Source organism: Nothobranchius furzeri, chromosome 2, assembly GCF_043380555.1.
Source record: "Nothobranchius furzeri strain GRZ-AD chromosome 2, NfurGRZ-RIMD1, whole genome shotgun sequence".
In the NCBI taxonomy this organism is placed as follows: Eukaryota; Metazoa; Chordata; class Actinopteri; order Cyprinodontiformes; family Nothobranchiidae; genus Nothobranchius; species Nothobranchius furzeri.
In genome coordinates, this window is record NC_091742.1 from 48,804,498 (window position 1) to 48,828,111 (window position 23,614).

The following is a 23,614-nucleotide window of genomic DNA, read 5'->3' on the forward strand; positions in this document are numbered from 1 at the left end:
GGGCTGCCACCTTTCAGATATGTAAATAAGTAAATGAGTTGGAGAAGTGGTTTTTCTCTTAGACAGCTGTGTTATTCACACAGGTGTGAAACATCTGTAAAAGCCAGATTTGGTGCAAGAAAATGGCTGAACAGGGAGTGGGACCACACTTTGCCTGGCTATTATGTTTATGTTTATTCGTTTAGCAGACGCTTTTATCCAAAGCGACTTACAATTTACAACCTATAGGGCATGTTGTGATCTGTGGGGGAAACCGGAGTTTATGACACGTCTCACCTTTATGTTAATATTGTTTTATTTGATGCACTCCACTTTGAACTGCACCAATCCAGCAACTGCTGCATTTTAATAACTGGTATTAAAGGTGAATACACCAATATTTGCACAAGAATAGTTTTTGTTTTAAACTCTTAGTGACACACTGCGTGGGGGGTGGGGGGGCATTTAATCTGTCTTGGCGTCTGGAAAAACATCTCCTTTTGCACCGTTTATTTTGGTCCAAGATCATTACTGGGCTGGCCCTGTTAAACACGTTCTTCACCCCTGCTTAGTAGACTTAATGAAGTATTTTTAAGCCAGTATAAAAATGACTGAAACACAAATTTACATATTTGGCATTACTGACCAATATCTTGGATTTAATTTATTTGTTAAGAACATCAAGATGCATTACAGTGAACATTATAATAAAGTACATTTTTCTAGTGCAGAGAGGAGACAACCCATAGAAGCACTGATTTGATCTCATTTCAGAGAAAAATAGAACAGGTCAGATGCACCTAATAATTAAAATTACTAACATAAACTCAGGAATCTGTTGCTTTGCTTCATCGTTCTGGTGCTGAAAATATCACTAATGCGGATCAAAGGAGATACACAGATGAATGCACCTCTTATTATTTGGAAATTAGTGGGTGTGGTTTACATCAATACATTATTTTAAATCTGAAATTGATATGGATTGATCAGAAGTTGATATGTGTATAGTTTATTTGAAAACTATTTACAGAGCAGCGTCAGAATTGAGATTAAATATTTTTGATCACAATAGTAAAGGAACTATTACTAGGGATCCACCGATGGATCGGCATTTGATCGTAATCGGCCGATAGCGCCCCTATCGGTTTTGATCGGAATTTTCAAAATAGATCAAAGCAGACCGATCAGGTAGGGTTGTCACGGTAACCAGTGTAGCGGTAAACCCTGGTAAAAAAAAAAGAGAAAAAGTTGACAATAATAATAACCGTCTTGTTTTTTTAAAAAACTATATTATCTTGGTGGGTTTACCGTGGCTGTGGTGTAGGCGCGGTGACCCTAACCAGCCACCGTATCTGCTGAAGTTGCAGGACCGGCGGCATATGCACGCTTTGCTGTTTACAACCAAAACTTTCTTGAAGCTAAAGCTGAAATAATGGCCAAAGGAGGAGACGGCAGCGCTCAGGAGGACATTTTTTATCCCTCAAAGAAGACAAAGTCGGAATTACGGGCATCTTTTAGATATTTGAAGAATGCCGAGGGAGTTTACAGAAGACGGACGGCTATCCTGTTTGCAGCATGTGCAGAAAAAGTGTCTGTGAAAGGCAGCAACGCTTCAAATCTCATGACACATCTGCGTGACCATCACCCACAACTCTACAGTCGACGCAAGGCAAGCTAACGTTAGTGTTTTAGCTAAAATGCGTGATCCGAGGATTTGGGTTGAGGGAGAATGACACGAGTCGCTATATAAAGCAGCCGCAGTGCCGCTACCTGCATATAAACCGTGTCGCGGACACCCCCATGTTGAAACGACGCTATGCATTACGGGGCTCCCAGGGGCAGATAAGAGTTTGTCTCTCTCCGAGAATAATTATGAATTTAACAATGATTACCGCCTGATGACATTTTCCCACATCTGCAAAGCTCACTGGAAGGACACAAACCGAGGACAATATTTTCCTGAAATAGGGTTTATTACTCAAGTAAGGGTAAAAAAGTATCTGATTAGAAGGCTACTTGAGTACTGAGTATCATCTGAACTAATATTTTTAAAATGATGACATCAAACAGACAAAAAATAAGAAGTTATGGGCGAATATTGGTATTTTAAAGACTAAAGGGAAAAATGTAAACAAATAAACAACATAATTACAAAATAACACATTTTAGGCTAAATTTAGACACAAACTGAGGACAATATTTGCTGACCGACAGGGTTTATTTAATTGTGTGAAAATGTAGTACGTTTAAAAAAAATACCGCGATAATACCAAAAACCGTGGTAATTTTGGTCACAATAACCGTGAGGTTAAATTTTCACACCGTGACAACCTTAATACAGACCACTTTAGATTAGGTTACATTTCCTTTATTCCCAGATTATGTAGTTTGTAGCACTCATTATAATGTTGTAGAAAATTTCTGGCCAATCCACGTGATCGGTATCGGTGATCGGCAACAAAAAACCTGATCGGTGCATCCCTAACTATTACAGAACAAGTTTTTCAGTAAAATCAGAATATTAAAGTTTAAGTGCATGAATTAGTGCATCTGAACTGTCGACATATAAATATTGGACAATGGGTTTCCATAGACTCCAATAACACATTTTTGAAGATAAATGGGAGGTGGCCACCACCGCCATTTTGACCTTGTCATGGGTTCCGTCAAGCCCAGACAATTCCACAAAAGGGAAGAGAGGTGGAGCTGCGGGTGTGGCTGTAAGGCTGAGATCAACTGACGACACCCGGTCGAACTAGCTACAAGCTAACCTGAAGCTAACCCAAAGCTAACGCGGAGGTGGGAGCTAAGCTAACGGAGGTAGCAACATAGCTACAACTGGAGTTAACTGTGCACAACACCAGAGCTTCTGAGTCAGAGATACGCCGGGCTGACCGCTGGGTAAAACCGGGTGGAACACAGAGGTCTCCCGAGAGCTCCACAAGCCGATAGTCGGAACCCAGCTCCACCAACGTGTTATATTTCAACCCATTTTCTAAAGTGCAGCATTATGTTAAATGCACTGGGTTTTACCCTATTACATTTAAATTTCATGGTTAAACAGTACATGTTAAAATCTAAGCTCAGCTCCGCAGTGACCTAAAATACATAAATATATTTTTACTTACCGAAAAAAATGAAGTGGAGACTCCTTGGACGCTCTATTAGTGCAATTAATGCCACAGCAGGTCATTTTGTCCAACAATTGCACAAATAATATCCAAAAAAGAATACACAAACACAGAGACTCAAAATCCCAGAACAGTTTCGAAGCCAGACCGAGGCTCTACTGAGGCCTTTCCCCGGAGATAGCTCTGTGGTCACGTGGGTTGGATGCTCATTAATTATACAGAATTTTAGGCTTTTAATACACTTAAACAGAAGAGTGAGACAAAAATTCATCCCCCTCAGAGTTGTCATGAGTGTAAACTAGATCATTTAAACAAAAAACATGTTTTGGTACCAGGCTGTAAACATGTTTATTTCTTCTGTGAAATTGACATTTTTAACATGGGAGTCAATGAGGATTTGCTCGCGTCTGACACCACCCCCTAGTGGATGAGGGTGGAACTGCAATTTTTTTATTTCTGGGTTTGCCTCAACTTTTCACCCGCATTGTGGAGTCTTGATCTGAACTCATGCAGTAGGAACTAGGAAATATGAAATAATAGAACCATTTTATTTTAATTTGTTTAAACTGATTTTTTCCTAAAGTTGTTGGCATTTTTCCCACACACAGTTAAACAAAACAATGTTGATAAAGGTGTGTGTGTGTGTGTGTGTGTGTGTGTGTGTGTGTGTGTGTGTGTGTGTGAGAGAGAGAGAGAGAGAGAATATAATAAAAAAAAAAACGACCGGAGCGGAGGCAGTGACCGATGCATGCACGAGCCGTTTTCAGCTCTGTCTTGTCAAATGCACCACGTACGTTATGAAAAAAGTAACTAAATATTCAAGCGAAAAAGAGGCGAGCTGAAGAAAACGTAGGGAGCACTGAAGAAACGTGTGTGTGTGTGCGTGGATGGGCCGGACGGACTGAGCTCCCGGCTGCAGTTTTGTGTGTAGGGAGGGGCGGGCGCTCTATGTGACTGGCCAATCACAGAGCGTGAAGACAGTCAGTTACCCAATGAGGATTTTCCTTCAGCACGATTACAGATATTTACGAGTTTTACTCGTTTCATGCTCGTATTCGTCAAAAATGCTTTATCCGTACCGGATACTCGTCTGAAACGAGTATCCAGCTCATCCCTAGCTGTAACCACCCTGCCCTGCCTCCTCCTCCTTGTTGCCTGCCGGCTGTGATCACAAGCAACAACAGAGTAGTTCCCGCTGCTTCTTTGGGAAACGGCGCAAAAAAAAAAATCAATAAAACTTGGGATCTTGTTGGCGTGGCGCTAGGATTTCACCAGTAGCGGGCCGCCATGGCTACGCCTATGTAAGGGAAACACTGGCCTTTCCGTGCTGCAATAAATGGTCTGCAGCGCTAAAGACAAAAACAAAATGCTTACTACAGCCTCCACATGTGACTCCAGAGTGCAGTCGCTAAGACAGCATGCAGCTCAGTGAATTTAATGTCCTAGTCGAGTGGGTGGTGGTCTTATGGAAACATGAGAGCAAGTCAAATTGCAACTTTAAGAGCACTCTGAGCAACAGTTGTTTTTCTACACATCTGTTTTTGATTCACTGTTTAGCAGTTGTCTGACTTTTCTATATTTTTTCTAAAGGAAAGCTGTCATTTACAACATTTTCTTGTGTTTCTTGTTTTCTATTTTCATATCCAGGCCAGTTTACACACGGAACTCCAGTTATTGGTTTGTTTTGTACAATCTGGGCTGCAGCCGAATCACACAGTCAGTACACCAACATGCTGCTCCTCTCAACTCACATCCTCTATACACACACATCCGACGTCGGAGCTGCACACAGGCAAACTCAGAGTGAGATCATGGAATTGGATCAGGAACTTCCTACAGACAGGAAAAGATCTCAGCTACCATAGCTGTAGATCACACTGTATAACTTCCTGTGGTTGCATTTATTTAACTTATTTTATTTTACTCATATTTTACCACCTCTTACATGAACTGTCTTTAGCCTATTTCCAATACAAATACAGACAGAAGGACAATATGGGACCAGCTCAGTGGCCTTGTGGTAGTGTCCTCCCTGGGACTGTGAGATCAGGTTCCATTCTCGGTCGAAAATGGGTCCCAATGCCTCCCTGCTTGACACTCAGCTTTAATGGGTTGGATTGGGGTAAAACCACCAAATAGTTCCCGAGCCCAGCCACTGCTGCATCTCACCACTCCCCTCCAATGAGATCACCAGTATGTGATGATGACTATGGGACTTTCTCCATTTTCTTCTTTTTTAATGCATTGCATCACCTCCTGGTATCAGAACAGGACTCAGTATTGGAAGATAATCAAAAATCAAACAACTTGGATTCAGATCAGGGGCAAAAATGTGGTTGTAACATAAGTCAGCTTAAAAAACTAAAACAACTGTTTATGAAATAACGTTACCTTAATTAATGACATATTTTCCTAGTGTACATTATGTTGTTTGAAACCAAGGGCCTCATTATCTGAACTTTTTAACTTGTTGGATCGTGAATCTGTTTAAAAGTTTTGCTCTATATGTGCCCCTTTTTTTATCTTTGAGCACCCGCCCCTTCAAAAGTCTCTGTACGGCCCTGCTCTATCTGCTTCCTTTACAGCACCTACTGAGCTCATTTAAAGGAGTCTCCTACCGTCTTCACACGGATGACATCCAACTGTACATCTCCTTTCAGCCCCATGAGATGTCTAAGCTGCAGCTGTTACACACCTGCTTAGACTCAATCAAAACCTGGATGGTGGGAGCTTTCTACAGCTGAATGAAGATAAGACTGAGATCCTCATCTGTTCCCCAGACAAGCTGGTTCCCAAAGTCAGAGACTCTCTTGGTCAGCTTGCTTCTCACACCAAACCTTCTGTCAGGAATCTTGGCGTGACATTTGACCCAGCTCTCACCCTGGATTCTCATGTCAGTTCTCTTGTTCGCTCTTCCTTCTTCCATCTCAGGAACGTTGCTAAGCTGAGTCCCATTCTGTCCCGCTCTGAATTTGAGACAGTTCTCCACACCTTCATCTCCTCACGCTTAGACTACTGTAACTCTCTTTTCACGTGTCTGAGCAGAACCTCCCTGAACCGCCTACAGGTGGTTCAGAATGCCTGTGCTCGGCTTCTGACCAAGTCCTCCAAACACACCCACATCACCCCGCTTCTCCTCCAGCTTCACTGGCTGCCAGTCAACTTCAGGGTTCATTTCAAGGTCCTGGTTCTGTCTATAGGGCCTTACATGGACAAGCACCATCTTACATTGGTGATCTTCTTAGTCCCTACACCCCCAGCAGGTCCCTGAGGTCCAGTGACCAAAGCCTACTGGTTGTGCAGCACCAGGCTAAAGGTCAAAGGTGACAGATCATCTGCTGCTGTGGCCCCCAGACTCTGGAACTCTCTCCCCCTGAGCCTGAGATCAGTGGACTCAGAGGTCTCCTTTAAAGAGCAAGTAACGTCTAAATTAACCTTTTTTTGCTGATGAACTGTATAAATGACTGTCTATTAGTGTTTTAAATGTGTGCGATCTTTATTTTAGCATTTTGGTGCATTTTCTTTAAAAATTAAAAATTCTGTCTAAAAACCACAGTAATGCGCCACCTTCAGCTGAAAACATAGAATTTGAGTCATTTTGAATAAATTTTAGCCAATGGCTAAAGAGTAAAGTACTACGTAAACCAGTAGAGTACTACGTAGCAGCTCCGTGCCAAAGTTATAAAAGCAACGAGCGTCTCGGCCACGCCCTGTGGCGAGTGGGAGTTGGATTTGCAAGCGAGCGTAGGAGGTCAGCGGTAGTTCAGCATTAGCATATAGCATTAGCATATCCTAGTCTTAGCATATCTTTTAGTGTTATAAATACTTATTTAGTGTTAGATTTGGCTGTTGGATATTGTAGTTGAGTTAGTGTTTGGCTGTTAGTGTAATTGGGAAAGTAGTTCGGGTTTAGTGCTCCATATCGTCTTAGTATTGGTGAGATGGTGTAGTGTAGTATGCTTGCGGTGACTCTGTGGGCATTTTACCCGCAATTCTGCACGTCTCCGTTTGAAGAGGGAGGCTGTGCCCACCGTGGCTCTTCCGCGATTTAGATGCAGCCCACCGACTCTGCTCCCCCACCACGGCGGGCTCCAGTCTGAGGTGAGTAAGCTAAATAAACGTTTTAACATCTTCTAAAGACAATTCCCTACCTAAATGCAAAGTCTGAGAGACGTGGTTCACTTCCTTTAGCTAGTCAGTCGGCAATTCTGCAACAATGTCTCTAACTGACGCAGCACTTGACAGACAGCATTACAGCGTGAAATCCAGCTTGTGACCCGGTTCTGTGAGGAATTCTGTTCAGGAGGTCGCATTTCAGGCTCTCCACATCATATGTGACTGACTTTTACGTTATAACAACGATCACACACTAGGAATGTTATAAAGCGCCTATATGGGACAGTTTCTTTTGTATATTATCTGACTTTATAAACTCCCAACAACAATGTGCTTATATATTTTTTTTCAGGCTAAATCTACCCAAGACACTGGCTGTAAGACTGATTTAGCTGCAAGAATGCACTTGTCCAGGCTGACGTGAAACCTTCCCTGTAGCAAAGGTGAATTATTTTTAATAATCTTCTATGTAAACATTTATGCTCTTTTAAACATTTATAAATGTGCTGCTTCTTTGTTTTTACATAGCCAGCCAAAATGGAGTTCACAGCCGCAGTGTGTCTGGTGACCCACGGGGACCATGATGAAAATTCATCTTCCAGAAGGTCCCAGAGCGTCCAGACCCCCTGAAAAGACCAAGGTGTGAGGTGTCTGCTGTTGATTCCAGCTTCCACTTCAGTGACAGTGCAAGCTCAGTGAACTGTTCAAGGTAAAAAAAAAAAAAATTAAAACATTTCAGAATTTTTAAGATATTAACAATTAAATAAGTATGTGATTACATCATGACGGAGGCCACTGATTCTGCCCCCGTGACACTTGGTGGTGACGTGTGAGCTGATTCACCTGGAAAACAACTTTTACATTAAATATTTTGTTTTTGCTATCAAAAGTAAATTAACTAATAACCTGCATTATTGCAGGACACTCAGCAAAATATGGACTCTACACCATGAGGCAGGTACACGTTAATAACTCTATAAGAGCACATAAGGTGAGCAACACCACATATTGTACACTGTCCTGGATTTGTTTTCTTTCTGCATGATTTGTTTTCTTTCTGCATCTCATCTTTAGCCTGGCTGATCACCTGATAACTCCTGTCATCTGGTCGTGACAGCATGAGGATGTCCTCACACACCTGTAACCTATCAGCTCATCTGGCAGAATAGAGAGAGAAGAGACAACACCACATCTCCTGTTCCTGGAAAGCCTTCAGCCATCCTTTGATGACTGAGAACCTCCATCAGCTCTGTCTGCTGTCTGCCTACAATTATAATAAATATTGTGTTTGACAAGTTTTTTTGTGCTGCCAAATATCTCATATAGATTCCAGTTTTGATATTTTAATGGATATTTATAAATTACATTAATTGAATTATCACAATGCATGTTTAACTAGCTCTGTTGTGATGAATTAAATTAGCATCTCACTGTTAAAAGCTCGTTTTAATTTCAAGCATGTTTAAGTATTTATGGACATGAAAAAAACAGGAAATATATAAATTGAGATTTATTTAATTAATATAACAAATAAGGGGGAAAGAGTCATTGAAAGGCACATTCTTCTGGAAGCTCCTGATCCTGACGACACCAGCAGAGGAGACCACCTGCAGAGACCAGCTGCAGACACCAGAGGACCTAGAACCAAGAGAGCAGCTGTTATCAGTAAATAAATAAATCAGGGCAGTTTTAGTGAGCTGAACACATTACAGAATAATTTTCTCATGGGGTATTTTCATAACTTTATGCAGCAGACTGTAACTTGAGCCCAGAGCTACCGGAGAGCTGCTATCCAGCATGTTTCAGTGGATTTTCCTGCTTTAACAGGTTAGATTAACTGTCAAGCAGCTCAGCTATTTGTTGCTGATTAAAACCAGGTGTGCTGAAGCAGATAACCTCTAAAACATGCTGACTAGCTCTAGGGCCGTGAAGACAAACCCTGCAGCTAATCCAATGCTATGGCTAACGGCTACTTACGTTCAGAGGTGGTTCTGTTGGGTCGGTTCTGGTAGTTACAGGCAACTCACAAGCTCACAACAATAAGGCTCAGGTCCGCTTGTCTCCTCCAAATAGACTTTGTCCCTTTCTTCTCGAGTGTCTGGGTAAGGAGGGGGAGAAACATCCTCCACTTCTAATAACTGCTCAGAGTGAAGGGAGCTAGCATCCTCTAGTTAGCCGTCGTCTTCGTCACTGCCGCGGCTCCGCCCTCTCGGTCCTCCAGGCAACGCCTACTAATGTTGCATTTTTTAAAATTGATACATGGGTGGAGAAGGACTCCGAGGCTCAATTGACCCGCTCTTTAAAAAGCAGCTGAAGACTCAGCTGTTCATGCTTTGGTGTGACCTTCATCACCACCCTCTCCTTATTCCGCCTTTCCTCGCAATCCACCGATTTCCCTCTTTCCTATTAATTTTCTCTCTCCCTTTCCTTACAATATTATTCTTTTTTAATCACAATTTTTAATATTTTCTCTCATTTTAAACCACTTTTTAATCATTGAAAAAAAGTATTTTTTATACTTTAAATTATTTTTTGTATTCATGATTTTTATTTTGAGAGGTGCTATATAAAACATGTTTTTTTCTTTCTTTCCTCTCCACTGTCGCTAAATACTTGCTTAGTATGAGGATTGCTGTAAAGACTCTGACACTAGTCAGTGACTCGATGCAACCTGCTGGGTTCCTTATTTAGGAAACTTTTAACTGATTGGCTTAATAAACTGACCTGGATTGTAATGTTTACTGTGTGAAGGGCCTTGAGACGACTCTATAGAAATAAACTTAAATTGAATTGAATCAACGGTGCCTCTGACAGAAGCTGCGTCTCTCCTCACTGCTGTGAGGAGCACACACACACACACACACACACACACACACACACACACACACACACACACACACACACACACAGACTTAAGCTGCACGGGCGTCGTTTAAGGGAGACACCGCGGACTATTTCCAGACATGAAAATCCCTCAATTCTCGGCGAAAGCCCCCGACACGACCAAGAGTAGATTAAATAAATAAATCTGTTGGAACCGGTGACGTGCGACCTGCACAAATGCAGCTGGAAGGAGCTCAGAACAGTCAAAGAGAAACTATGATGTAGTTTAGCTGTCAGCCTGTAGAAGTTCCTACTGAACTGTGTTCTGTTTCATGAACCAGGGTGACCTGGGTTTATGTTACATTCACCTTTAAACTGGGAGAAAACTTTAGTCTACCTTTGAGTTAGATGTTTTCTTCTTGTTTGCTTGTTTCTCCTCAGAGACACGATGGATATAAGGAGATGACAAAAGTCAAAATGTCCCCAAAGGAAGGGTCAGTTAGCTGGTTAGTGAAGGGGAGATAGTTTAGCCTGGCCTGCCAGACTCCTCCTCTGTTTAATTCTGCACAGAGAAAGGCTCTGGGAACTATCCTGTTCAAATAACCCCACCCGCTGACAATTCTAACTGAGCCAATCAGCGCTGAACAGCATTCGTCACACACCATAACGCCGAGTTTGTCATAAACATGGCGTCTGAAGCTGCTCTTTCCTCTGTTATAAATGACTTGGACACATTTTTAAAACAAGTAGAAGCGCTAAAAACATTTCTCTAAAAAAAAAAGATGTTTGCGCCGTTGCCAGACGCCATTTTTCACTACAGCTAAAAAACTACAGCGTCGCACGGTACAGTCGGCATTTCTGTCTTTTTTCTGATTGGTTATTTTTGAGGTGGCAAGTCCCGCCCCTCATGTGCCTCTCTGCCTGTGAGTTACCAGACTCTTTCTCTGTGCACAATTAAAGGATGAGTCTGGCAGGCCAGGCTAAAGGTAGCTGTCATTAAACCCTGATCCAGCCCACTGCCTCCTGCTGTTGTTGTTATTATTATAATATTATCACAAATATAAAATAAGCATCATGGAAGTTTAGGATTCTTTATGGTTTTAGTGTTTTTAGCAGCAGAGCCTGGTTCGTGCTTTGACACACACACACACACACACACACACACACACACACACACACACACACACACACACACACACACACAGAGAGAAATGTGTAAACTTTCTCCCCTGGGCAACATATGGAGAAATGACTGAATTTGGTGGTGAGCAGTAAAAATCATAAATTTGACTACTTTTGTCCAAAATGAAACCATAACATCACAGAAAGCATGAATATTTGATGCAGATGGTACAGGATCAACAACTGTGGTTTGCATTGAAGTCAATGGGACGTTTTTGACCATAACCGGCACAAGAGGGTGGTAAATTTTAAATCTGCTGCTCCACAAAAGCTACAAAAGCATAAAAGGTGATATTTTGCCAGACTCTTGACATATCCAAGGCTGATTTAAAAAAATATTTCAGTCACTCAAAATATATTTTATGTACAATATCAACTCTTTTGTCTGCTTGTTTCATGAAAAATGAGCATCAGAATCAGAAGAATCAGAAAAGCTTTACTGCCAGTGCTCCAGCGTCCTGAAGCATATGAATTTGACTCGGCAGCACAGCCTGACTAAGGTTACACACACAAATGTAGACAAAACAGATACAGGCAGACCACGAGAGCAGCCATGAACAGCACTCATTTCATTTAGATGAAAAGGGGATTACATGAGGATAAATTGGGGGAGGGAAAAAACGCATTCCAGTTACTCCCGACAGGGCGTAGCTTTGCAATGCAAAGAAACACCTCAAACAAATAAGCACGAACATCAACAGTTCACAACATGAGACTGCAGTAGGAAGGCAGGGAGGGGCTGGGATCCCGTTTCCCCCAGCGAGAGTAGCCATCTAAGGCGCTCATCTACTGTACAGTCACAGGTGGGAGGGAGATCTTGGGAGAAGCGAAGAGCACATTGACTCCTCCAGCTGATGACCTCACAAGGCTGAAGTTCACCAATGCGAAGGCAAGGAGGGGGGGGGGGGGGGGTCAGGTTTTCACAGCATCTGTCTGCGTTCCTTCTTGGGGGGTTTTAGTTGCTTGCGGCTCAAGGCTACCAGGGCGTCAGATTCAGATAACAAGAATTTGTTTGGGTCAGGCTGAGATCATTTTCCTCTCTGCCTTCAGTCTTTAAACTGATAATTTCCAGTACTTCAGTGATGCCAATTTTGGGTTTTAAGCTTGTCCATACCGTCCGGTGACTATCTCCAAGATGACATCCATTTTGCGCACTAATACCGGTTTCGCAGCTAGAACATTGTCCAGCTTGACTTCCGGCTAATGGCGGCTTGGAGTGAATAGCGTTTTGGTGAAGCTCCTGCACGGTTGACCTTTCTTGTTAATAAATTACAGGGCACTTTTTTCTGACCAGACCCCAGACGATATTTAACTCGTTTTACAATAATACACTTTTTCATTTTGGTCATTAAAATGCCACCAAAGCCGACTAAAGGAGGAAACTCGATTCGGTCTCACCTGCGGCCTGCTTCTTTTGACGAGTCCTTGACCCAACCCGAGTCGGGGACCGCGGCCCAGGCCGCCACCAGTAGCGATGTCGGCGCTCTCAAAGCGGAGTTGCTTTCGGCTCTCCACGATGACTTTGCTGCTACATTGAAAACGGAGTTTCAAGCCATCCTTGGTGAAAGCCTTTCCTCCATTAAGTCCGAGCTTCTCTCTTTCAAAAAGGAATTGTCCTCTGGCCTGTCCACGATGCAGGAGAGTTTCACTGGGCTAAAGGTAACGGTCGCCGAGATGGAGCATTCCCTGTCTACCTGTACCGATGACATCACCAGCCTCCAGAGGAAAGTGGAACATTTAACTAAAGCGGTTGCCAAGTTGGAGGATAAATGTGACGACTTGGGAGTCCCGGTCCCGGCGCCAAAACATCCGTATCGTTGGGGTTCCAGAAGACGATCCATCGGCGGCATCCACGGCTGCTGTATCACGGTTGCTGAAGGAAGCCTTTGACCTCGCTGAGGAGCCGCTGCTAGACCGAGCTCGCCGTTCTCTGGCTCCCAAGCCTAAAACAGGTGAGCGGCCCCGGCCCATTGTAGCGAGACAACACTACCACACTGACTGTGTTAAAATCCTGACGAGAGCAAGGGAGCTCCAGCGGATTAAGGTGAACAACATGACCATCTCCGTTTTCCCCGATTACACTGCTAAGACAGCCCGCGCTCGTGCGGCCTTCGCGGACTGTCGTCGTCAGCTCCGAGGAATGGAGGGGGTTCGGTTCGGCCTGCTCCACCCAGCCCGGCTGCGGATTACACATGATGGGGTCACACGGGACTTTACCTCTCCAGATGAGGCCAAAACTTACATTGAGACGATAACTAAGTGAGGGGGGAAAAAAAAAGAAAATGCAAATATACTGACGCCTTTGGCTTATTTCACGGTTTGAGGACTGTGTTTTTCTTTTTTTTTTGTGGGGGGGGAGGAAGGTATTCTTTTACGTTCAAAAATGTATGAGTCAGTTTTAAAATGTTTGTCCCTTACGGGGTTAACTTAAAAACAATATTTTCATTTAGGCATTCTTTTATTAGTGCCTGTCGTATATATCTATTTTAGATTATGTGTCTGGTCTTGCGGGATTCACCTGACACTTAAAGGTGTTTTTGTTTGTTTTGTTCCTATTGCGCTATTTATGGAACTAGGATTGGGACAATATTCAGCGTAACTTGTACAATATTCAGCGTAACTTGTACCAAGTTTTGTAACTTCGAACATGTTTTATCACATGTAACTTTGGATTTGTAACTTGTAACTCTGGATTCGTTACTTGTAACTTTGGATTCGTAACTTGTAACTTTGGATTCGTAACTTGTAATTCTCAATTCGTACTTGTATTCTTGTTTTGCAACAGGAACATTGTATTTTGTACATGTATTTTTTATTTTGTAAAATCAAACATTCATTCAGAAACATGAAACTTTTGTTTTGTAACTAGCAGACTTCCAAATTGAAAAAAATCAAGGTACAAGTTTGAAATCAAAACTCTCAAAACACACATTTCATTCTACAGGTACAAACCAAAATCCTACAGTGTTACAGATCTTTTTGTCTTGATTCTAGCGTCAGTGGGAGGAACTTGGGTGGAACCAATGAGAGCATGAGTCTTAGCTACCAATCATGTTTCTCGAATTCCTGTCCAATCATTGGGAGAGGAGGGCAGGGTTTTGTCAGAGCTGTAGAGAGTTATGACACTCCAATAGACTCCTATGGAATGGGCAAGTCATGTGGTTCATGTAGTTTCGAATAGTTCCAAACAGCCCTGCTGCTGCATTGACTGCAGTTCATTTTCGGTGTTCTGGAAGGATTTTCTCCGGTAAGTTGATGAAATGTCATCATTTTGTTGCATTGTGAAGCGTTAGCTAACCGCTTTGTTGTTTCCTCACAGAACAAGGCTATCCCAGCATGCTTTGCGCGCCGGCTGTGGATTTTCAACAGGCAGAGAAAATGGGGAGAGAAGTTTTAAACGTAAGTTTGTTAAAACCTAGCCGTAGAAATCTAAAAAGCTTAAAGCGGTTCAGTTTATAGACATTTTTCGTTTGTATATTTGTTCTTTAAATTACATTTTAGGCAGAAATCAGCCAGAACGAGTTTGTATCGCGGGTCCCAGTTATTCCCGTGTGTGTGTGTGTGTGTGTGTGTGTGTGTGTGTGTGTGTGTGTGTGTGTGTGTGTGTGTGTGTGTGTGTGTGTGTGTAGCGAATTAAACTTGTCATTTGTTTTAAGGACAACGGAGCAAAGAAGCGTTTTTATTAAGCTTAGAGTTGAAGAGTGAAGCTGTTTACCCACACAACCACAGAAGTTCTTCTGTGAAAAGTAGTTTTACATTCGGGGATTTACACAGCTGACACGTTTTAATGAAGTAAAAATAGTTTGTGTGAAGAATATAATTTTTATCTTCTCATGTGGATGAAAGTAAAAATGTGCTTATTGCCTTTTTGTCACCTGTGGTCTCTGATTTTCTCTGTAGGACTGCAGGTGTCCAGGGTCAGGAGAGGCTTTACCTGGTTGTCATCCTGGGAGAGAGGCCTTCTACTGTCAATTCAATTCAAGTTTATTTATATAGCGCCAAATCACGACAAGAGTCATCTCAAGGCAAGTGGTGTTCGCTGCAGAACCACAAAGGTGGGGCTGCACCAGAAGGTGGGTCTGCACCAGAGTCAGCCCCACCCATTCCAGAGTCAGCCCAATTCCTTCCAGTTGTCAGACTTGATAGCATTCTGGAACCATAGAGTGTGTTATAGCTAATATCATCTAAAATGCAAGTTTGAGGACGGAGTTGAGAAGTTAACTGAACCGATTTTGTAAAGGTTCCATATAATTAAAAATCTAACTTTTGGAACTTTTTATCATGTTATACTGTCATTTCCTCATAAGAAACACGCCAAAGCCATTTTTGGCCTCATTCACACATTTTCCTCCCATCTCAGCTTCAATTTGGTCTCCTCCCCCGAAGTGGGTCTGGTCTTGGTTCTCAAATCTGGATATTCTGTGAATTTTCTGACAAATTATTTCTGAAATGACTTCTACTGAGACCCCGCTAGAACAACCATACATCCCATCAACAAAGACACACTGGATGTCAAAATAACATGTGACGCCCCTTGCTTGCTATCAGCCGAAGTGGTGAAGTGGTTTTGCAGTCAGATTGGCATGTAGTTTTGCGCCGGTTCGCCTCCCGGTAGCGGCACAAACTTTTTTCTTCTTTTCTAGCTACACTTGCCAGTACTATGTTTTTAACCATTTATTGGTATACCGTTTAAAATATAATGACTAATGTGTTATTTTTTTTTAATTTATTCATTTATTTAGCCAGTGTGAGTCCATTTGTGAGCAGAGTTTCAACTAAAATGCTGTTTAGGAACGACCAAATTCAAAGAACTTGTAGAGACATAAATATTTTGCTGAAAATAAATATTACAACTAAAATATAAACAATTTAAATGTTTCAGCTGGCTAAATAGAATGCTGGCGACCCCACCGAGAATCGAATCATCATCAGCTGAGGGGAAAGCAAAATTTCAGTCAGACGATCTTGCCACTGGACTACCAGAACCCATTCACTAGCCTTTCATGCTGTTATACACCAGTTTTGTTAGAGCGGCTGTGAGCAGATATTTGCTAAAAGAAACCTTTTCATTTCGAGATATATTCAGGCTTTGTCATGGAGCAAGTTATATTTATCTTGTTTAATTGGAGCATAGAACATAGCATTAACATTTGTAAACTAGTAACAGCCTTAATTCATGTGGGTCAGGTTAGTTTGCGATAAAGTTGAAAAACAAAAACGGAAGTCAGTGGGCTAGGCTGAGTTTGCGTGAATGGGCGAGGCTGACTCTGGTGCAGCTCCACCCTATGGTGCAGCTCCGCCTTTGTAGTTCTGCAGCGAGCACCCTCTCTCTCAAGGCACTTCACATAATAAAAATTCATCATGTTAATGTTATTTAGCTGTTTGATATTTGAACACGTTTATTAAAACAAATACTAACTGGTAGCTCTTTCTGGTCAATGGTTTTATCACCAATTTTATTATTACAGATGTTTTTGAACATATTACATGAACAGAAAATTAAAAGATGGTAAGGAGACAAGATTGTTTATAATACGTTACACTTATTTACAGATCAAAACCAGTATGGACCAGTTTCGTACCGTTAAAGCAGGATTAACCAGAGTGACTCTTCCTGGATCATTTATTTAAACTGAGTGAGCAGGAAGTCTTTAACAGTGCAGCTGGATCTGCTGCAGGAGGATCCAGACGTGGATGGAGGGCTGGGGCAGACCCGTGGCTGGACGTTTCTGACCAGAGGAACATCATACAGGACGGTCTGCAGAGAGAGCTTTGGGACACTTCCTCTCACTGTCCACTCCATCGTCCATCTACAGGGACTGCTGGGCTGGCTCAGACGACGGCTGTTACATCTCTGTGAATGACTTGCCTGTTAACAGTAGTGGTGGTCTGCTGGTACCTCCTGCAGGACAGAGCACCACTGACCTCCTCCACACACATCTTCCTCACGCTCATCCTGCAGACCCACAACTTCACCAGCACAGAGGCAGATGTGCAGCACAGTGCATGCTGACCTGTAATAGATTAAATAAGAATTTGTTTGTTTTTTATAGAAAAATGTAAAACAAAACATAACCTGCAGTACACCGATTCTGTTCAGTTTAAAGAAAAGCAGCAGGGAAAACTACAGAGAATTTACATTTTTAAGACGGATCTGATCATTATTAGGCTTAAGTTGAATAAACAAAAGCACATTGAAAACAGTTCATTTTATTAAAAAGCCTGTTTTTTAAAACGTTTTACCCTCATTTGATGCAAAATAAGTTCTAAGGTCCAATTTACATTAGAAAACATCCTACTGCATTCAACGTTTAAAATGCATTTGGTTTATATCAGGGGTGTCAAACTCATTTTAGCTCAGGGGCCACATTGAGGGAAATCTAGTCCCAAGTGGGCCGGACCGGTAAATAAAAAAAACTTCTGATTGTTTTATTTGTTTTAATACAATCAATATAAAACAAGGCTGGAGCCTGAGGACAGTGTAGTACAAGTACAACACCTGAAGTGTACTTGAAAATTTGAAAAAAAAAAAAAAAATCAACAAATTAAAAAAACATTCCTTAGTGATTCAAAGAGCTTACAGATCACAAGGCAAGATCAGTTTCATGCAGCACTTAAAGTATATTTGACTCATCTTACTTTACATCTTTTAGCTTTCACCAGCACATCAATATCAGAAGTCACATCCTGAGTGGCAGGCAACTTCAGGATGTGATTCAAGTTCTTGTGTGAGTCTTGAGCGCAGCTTTGTTTTATTTATACTCATTACAGAGAAAACTTGCTCACAAAGATGAGTTTATTTTCACTCTACATTGTAAAGTATGAAAATAAAGTTTACACAACCATCTCGCGGGCCGTATTTAACCGATCTGGCCCGCGGGCCGCATGTTTGACACCCCTGGTTTATATGAATTACCTACAAGATAATACTCTGTAGTAATGTGTTGTGTATGTTTAACAAGTTCATTCTGTAGCTTAAAACATACATGAAGCCATCTAAAGTTAACATGTAAGTCCTGAAAGCTTCTAGAATAAACAAAATTACTTTACCTGAAAACGGTTGTGAACAAATGCTGCTGATGGACGTGAAGCTGCTGTAGCTCCTTAATATTCCTGCTGGATTTTCGCTAGCTTTAGCATTTTTCCTTTGCGTGTAGCTGCCGCCACGGCTGTGACGGGACCTACTGGTCACCGTAGAGGTGAAGGCTAGACTGTCCGAATTCAGAGCTGCTGACTTCCGGTCTTAGCGGTCTTCAAGGACCCGGCCTTGCTAGACCGGCGAGGATCCGTACTCATAAGCACCCTTCCTGTGGATTCGGACATCCGGACTATCTTCTCTACAGCTCTGCCCTCCTCTCCCAATGATTGGACAGGAATTCGAGAAACGTGATTGGTAGCTAAGACTCATGCTCTCATTGGTTCCACCCAAGTTCCTCCCACTGACACTAGAATCAAGACAAAAAGATCTGTAACACTGTAGGATTTTGGTTTGTACCTGCAGAATGAAATGTGTGTTTTGAGAGTTTTGATTTCAAACTTGTACCTTGATTTTTTTCAATTTGGAAGTCTGCTAGTTACAAAACAAAAGTTTCATGTTTCTGAATGAATGTTTGATTTTACAAAATAAAAAATACATGTACAAAATACAATGTTCCTGTTGCAAAACAAGAATACAAGTACGAATTGAGAATTACAAGTTACGAATCCAAAGTTACATGTGATGAAACATGTTCGAAGTTACAAAACTTGGTACAAGTTACACTGAATATTGCACAAGTTACGCTGAATATTGTCCCAATCCTAGTTCCATAGCTATTTTGCTGAAAGTACAACTTTATCAATGACTCCCATAGGAGTCTGCACCGTTCCTTCGTTTGGGGAAGGACAGTGCGACCAACGGGGGTGGGGGTAGGGGGTGTATTTTTCTTCCGTTATTTTTTTTATTTTTATTTTTTTTCCTTTTTCCTTGTGGAGGGGGGTGCCTACTTACTTATGTTATAAATGACTGATCACATGTCCTGTCATATACAAGCCTCACCAAGTTCTTCTTCAGTTAGATTTTTAAGTTGGAATGTCAAAGGCCTTAACAACCCGGTGAAACGTTCTAAAATATTTTCACACTTGAAGCGTCTAAATCCAGATATAGTATTTTTACAAGAAACACATCTGTAAGATACACATCATTGCAAGCTCAGATACTCATGGATTGGGGAGACTTTTCATTCAACCTTTAATTCTAAAGCCAGGGGAGTAGCTATTTTAATTAGTAAGAAAGTTGATTTCACGGTTTCCAAAACAATTGTGGATAAAAATGGTAGATTTCTTATAATTGCTGGTAAATTATTTCACACTCCCGTTTTGCTGGTCAATGTTTATGCTCCAAACTTTGACAACCCTGAATTTACAAACAATCTATTTAGCACTCTCCCTTTTCTTGACACCCACTGTTTAATTCTTGCTGGTGACCTGAACTGTGTAATGAACCCGACACTAGACCGCTCCTCACCTCGTGTTCTCACTCAGTCCTCTATGTCCAAATCAATCTCTGACTTCATCTCACAGAATGGGTATGTAGATCCTTGGAGGACACATAATACACGAACGAAAAAGTTTTCCTTTTTCTCTCAAGTACACCAATCTTATTCCCGTATAGATTATTTTTTTGTTGATGGTTCTCTGATGCGTAAAGTTACATCATCTGATTACCACCCAATTGTTATATCGGACCATGCTCCGCTAACCCTCGATATAAACTTCACTGGTAGACCTCTCTCCTGCCCTTCTTGGAGGTTCAGTACTCTCTTACTATCCGATGATCCATTCAACCTGTTCATCCGTTCAGCAATTGATGACTTTCTTGCCTTTAATAAAAGTGATTCAGTCTCTTCCTTATTATTATGGGAAAAACTGAAAGCATATCTGCGTGGCCAGATTATTTCTTATTCTAGTAATTTTAACAAAAACGTCAGGGCCAAGGTAGCGGAAATTTCAGCAAAAATTCAAGACGTGGACAACCAAAATGCCATTAATCCATCACAGGTGCTACTGAAACAACGACAGGATTTACAGACTGAACTTGATCTCCTCACAACAGCTGACGCAGAACGTCTGTTGATTAGATCCTGTGCTACCTACTACGAGCATGGTGAGAAACCAAGTAGACTTCTAGCACACCAATTGAAACGTAGGGCCAGCTCTCGCATAATTTCACAAGTTAAGGACAAGTCTGGCGATCTGGTTTCTGACCCTGTCTCTATCAACGAGATTTTTAAGAGATTTTACTGCAATCTCTACAGCTCCGAATCACAGTCAGTTTCAGATGAGATGCTTGCCTTCCTCCAAAATTCTGTCCTTTCCACAGTAAATAAATCAGTTTCTGATAAGCTTGATGCTCCTATTAAAATAGAGGAAATTCTTGGCTCAATCAACTGTATGCAGAGCGGTAAGGCCCCAGGCTCAGATGGATTTCCAGCTGAGTTTTTCAAAAAATTTAAAGACAAACTAGCCCCTCTGCTTCTTGATGTATATAATGAATCACTACAAAATGGCCGGTTGCCCCCCACTTTAAGGCAGGCATCTATTTCAGTTTTATTGAAGAAAGGCAAAGACCCCACAACATGTGAATCCTACAGGCCATATCTCTCCTAAATGTAGATTTTAAGATTTTGGCCAAACTACTTGCAATTCGACTTGAAGGCATTCTTCCACAGATTATCTCACAGGAACAGAATGGATTTATTAAAGGCCGTCAGCTGTTTGTTAACACACGTACATTGCTAAGTACAATTTTTTCTGCTCACTCTGCCTCGTCTCCTGAGGTGATCATTTCTCTGGATGCAGAGAAGGCCTTTGATCGGGTTGAATGGGATTATCTTTTTGCTGTACTGATGAGGTTTGGATTTGGAGAAAGGTTTGTGTCCTGGATCAGACTTCTTTATACATCCCCTCAGGCTTGTGTCATTACTAACTCAGTTCATTCTGATTACTTTCCGCTAGGCCGTGGCACTCGACAAGGGTGTCCTCTTTCTCCCCTTCTTTTTGCATTAGCCATAGAGCCTCTTTCTGCTGCTCTGAGATCCCTCTCTTCCTTTCATGGAATTGTCCGTACAGGTGTTGAACTTAAGGTATCCCTGTACGCAGATGACCTTATTTTGTTTGTAGCTGACCCCTTGTGTAGTTTCCCCCCGATTTTATCTGTCTTGGACAAATTTTGCTCTTTTTCTGGTTATAAAATTAATTTGCTTAAGAGTGAATGTTACCCTGTGAACTCTTTAACGTTAACACTGGAGCAGTCTGACATTCCTTTTAAGCTCAGCCCCTCGGGGTTTAGGTACTTGGGGATTAATGTTACACGAACTTTACCTTTACTGTTTTCTGAGAATTTTGCCCCCCTGGTCTCACAATTTACATTAGATTTCCAGAGGTGGAACTCCCTCCCACTGTCATTAATTGGCAGGATTAATATTATCAAAATGAATGTACTACCCGGATTTCTCTTTCTATGTCAGTGTATCCCCCTATTTTTGCCCATGCGGTTTTTTAAGTCCCTGGACCAGATGGTTTCTTCTTTTTTGTGGAATGGAAGAGCCCCTAGACTTAGGCTTTCTTTATTACAACAGTTTACCTCTAATGGGGGTCTTTCCCTACCAAATTTTTTAATGTACTACTGGTCTTCGCATATTCATAAGCTGACCTACTGGTTAAATTCGCCTGATCTGATTTGGTGTAAACTTGAAATTCAATCTATTTCTTCATATTTTTCACCCGCCTCCCTTATCTATTCATCACTGCCTGTTAAAATTTCTTCTGTTGCTTCGAATCCCGTAGTGCTCTCTACACTTAAGATATGGTTTCAGTTCAGGTCACATTTTAAATTCATATCACCCTCTACCAGATTATACCATTGTTAAGGAATCATCTATTTTCCCCTGCCACTACCAGCGCCTACTTGATGTGGCACGAAAGAGGCATAAAGACCATGAGAGCCCTTTACAGAGATGATGTCTTTCTTAGTTTCTCAGAGCTATCCTCAAAGTTTAACCTACCTTCCACTCACTTGTTTCTCTATTTTCAAATTAGACACTGTGTCTCATCACTGTTTCCAAATTTCCCGATTCTCCCCACTGATCCTCCATGGGTTGACCTCCTGCTTGCTAGGCCTAATCAAAAATCACCTTTATCAAATATATATTGTATGCTTATGGCAACTGAATCTGACTCACCAGGTAAAATCAGAACTGCCTGGGAGCGTGAATTTGGTCTTGAACTGGGTGAATCATGGTGGGATAAGGTGAATCTCATCATGCGTTCAAGTACACCATGTGCTAGGCTACAGCTTATACAATTTAAAGTGATAAACAGAGTTCATTCCTCAAAATCCCATTTATCTAAGATGTTTCCTTCAATCATAGACCAATGTGACAGGTGTCACACCTCCCTTTGCAATCTAAGCCATATTTTTTTTTTCTGTCCGAGTTTTAACAAGTTTTGGAGTGATTTTTTTTCTGTACTTTCGGGGGTTTTTGGAATAAAAATCCGAGAGGACGCTCTAATAGCCATTTTTGGAGTTCCAATGACGCCTCTTAATATAACTCCCCAGCAAAATGAGATCTTGGTCTTTTGCTCCCTCCTTGCTAGACGGTGTATTTTATTTCTTTGGAAATCTCCCACGCCTCCATCTACATTGCAATGGCTTAACACTGTCCAGACATTTTTGAAGGTGGATAAGATCTCACTCACAGTGAAGGGTAGTTCTGCAAAATTTATCCACAAGTGGACACCCTTTCTGGAATATCTCAAATCTTTTCCTTAGTGCGAAGCAACTTACCCATCCTGCGACTATATTGAAAAGAATCTGACACTTACTCCTTTCTGTTTTTTAGGTAGACATTGGATTTAAGCACCCCCCTTCCCCTTGTATTTATTCTTTTTTATTTGTTTTGTTTTTGTTTATTTCTCTTTTCTTTCTCTTCTGTCTGATAAGTTAAAGTTAAAAAAGATTGGGAAAGAAATGTCTGAGAAAATATGTCATTTAAGTTGTATACAATGCAATGTATGTAAGTTTATATGTGTTCTTGATAAACAAATAAAAAAAATAAAAAAAAGAACATTGTCCAGCTTACGGTTCACCTCGAGTAACATCCCAGTCTTAGAAGTCTACACACGGACGGTGCTTTCCGCGGGTGCTGGTCGCCCTCCAATTGCTCCCGTCTTCCCAAATTTCCAGAAAACCAGATATCCTCCAACTCCAATCCGGAGAAATCCAGTCATCATCAGACTAAATATCCACATGTCTTTGATGTCCTCAGTGGACAGCTGGGAGAGGCATATGATCTTCCACTCCTTCCAGGAATCCAAAATACATCCCACTGGGTGCGTCCCCT

At 41.6% G+C, this 23,614-nt stretch overlaps 2 protein-coding genes across 10 annotated transcripts in view; one reads left to right on the forward strand and one right to left on the reverse strand.

Moving 5' to 3' along the window:
- Positions 1 to 23,614, reverse strand: part of LOC129163042 (gastrula zinc finger protein XlCGF57.1) — a 436,254-nt gene that overhangs the window by 209,069 nt on the left and 203,571 nt on the right. The window lies entirely within an intron of this gene.
- Positions 1 to 23,614, forward strand: part of LOC139063649 (gastrula zinc finger protein XlCGF57.1-like) — a 28,730-nt gene that overhangs the window by 547 nt on the left and 4,569 nt on the right. For 2 of the 9 annotated variants that reach the window (XM_070546183.1, XM_070546175.1), the window contains exon 3: positions 84 to 6,524. The exons of 1 other annotated variant lie outside the window; for it this stretch is intronic. Coding sequence is in view for 2 of the 8 variants with exons in the window: in XM_070546198.1 (XP_070402299.1) it covers positions 12,585 to 13,121 (537 nt within the window). In the remaining 6 variants the exon portion in view is untranslated. Of the gene's footprint in view, positions 1 to 83; positions 7,670 to 7,754; positions 7,936 to 8,146; positions 8,218 to 8,300; positions 14,631 to 15,131; positions 15,257 to 16,784; positions 19,118 to 23,614 lie in introns of those variants that run through there. 6 more of the 9 variants (XM_070546198.1, XM_070546199.1, XM_070546178.1 and 3 more) reach the window with 6 other exon arrangements.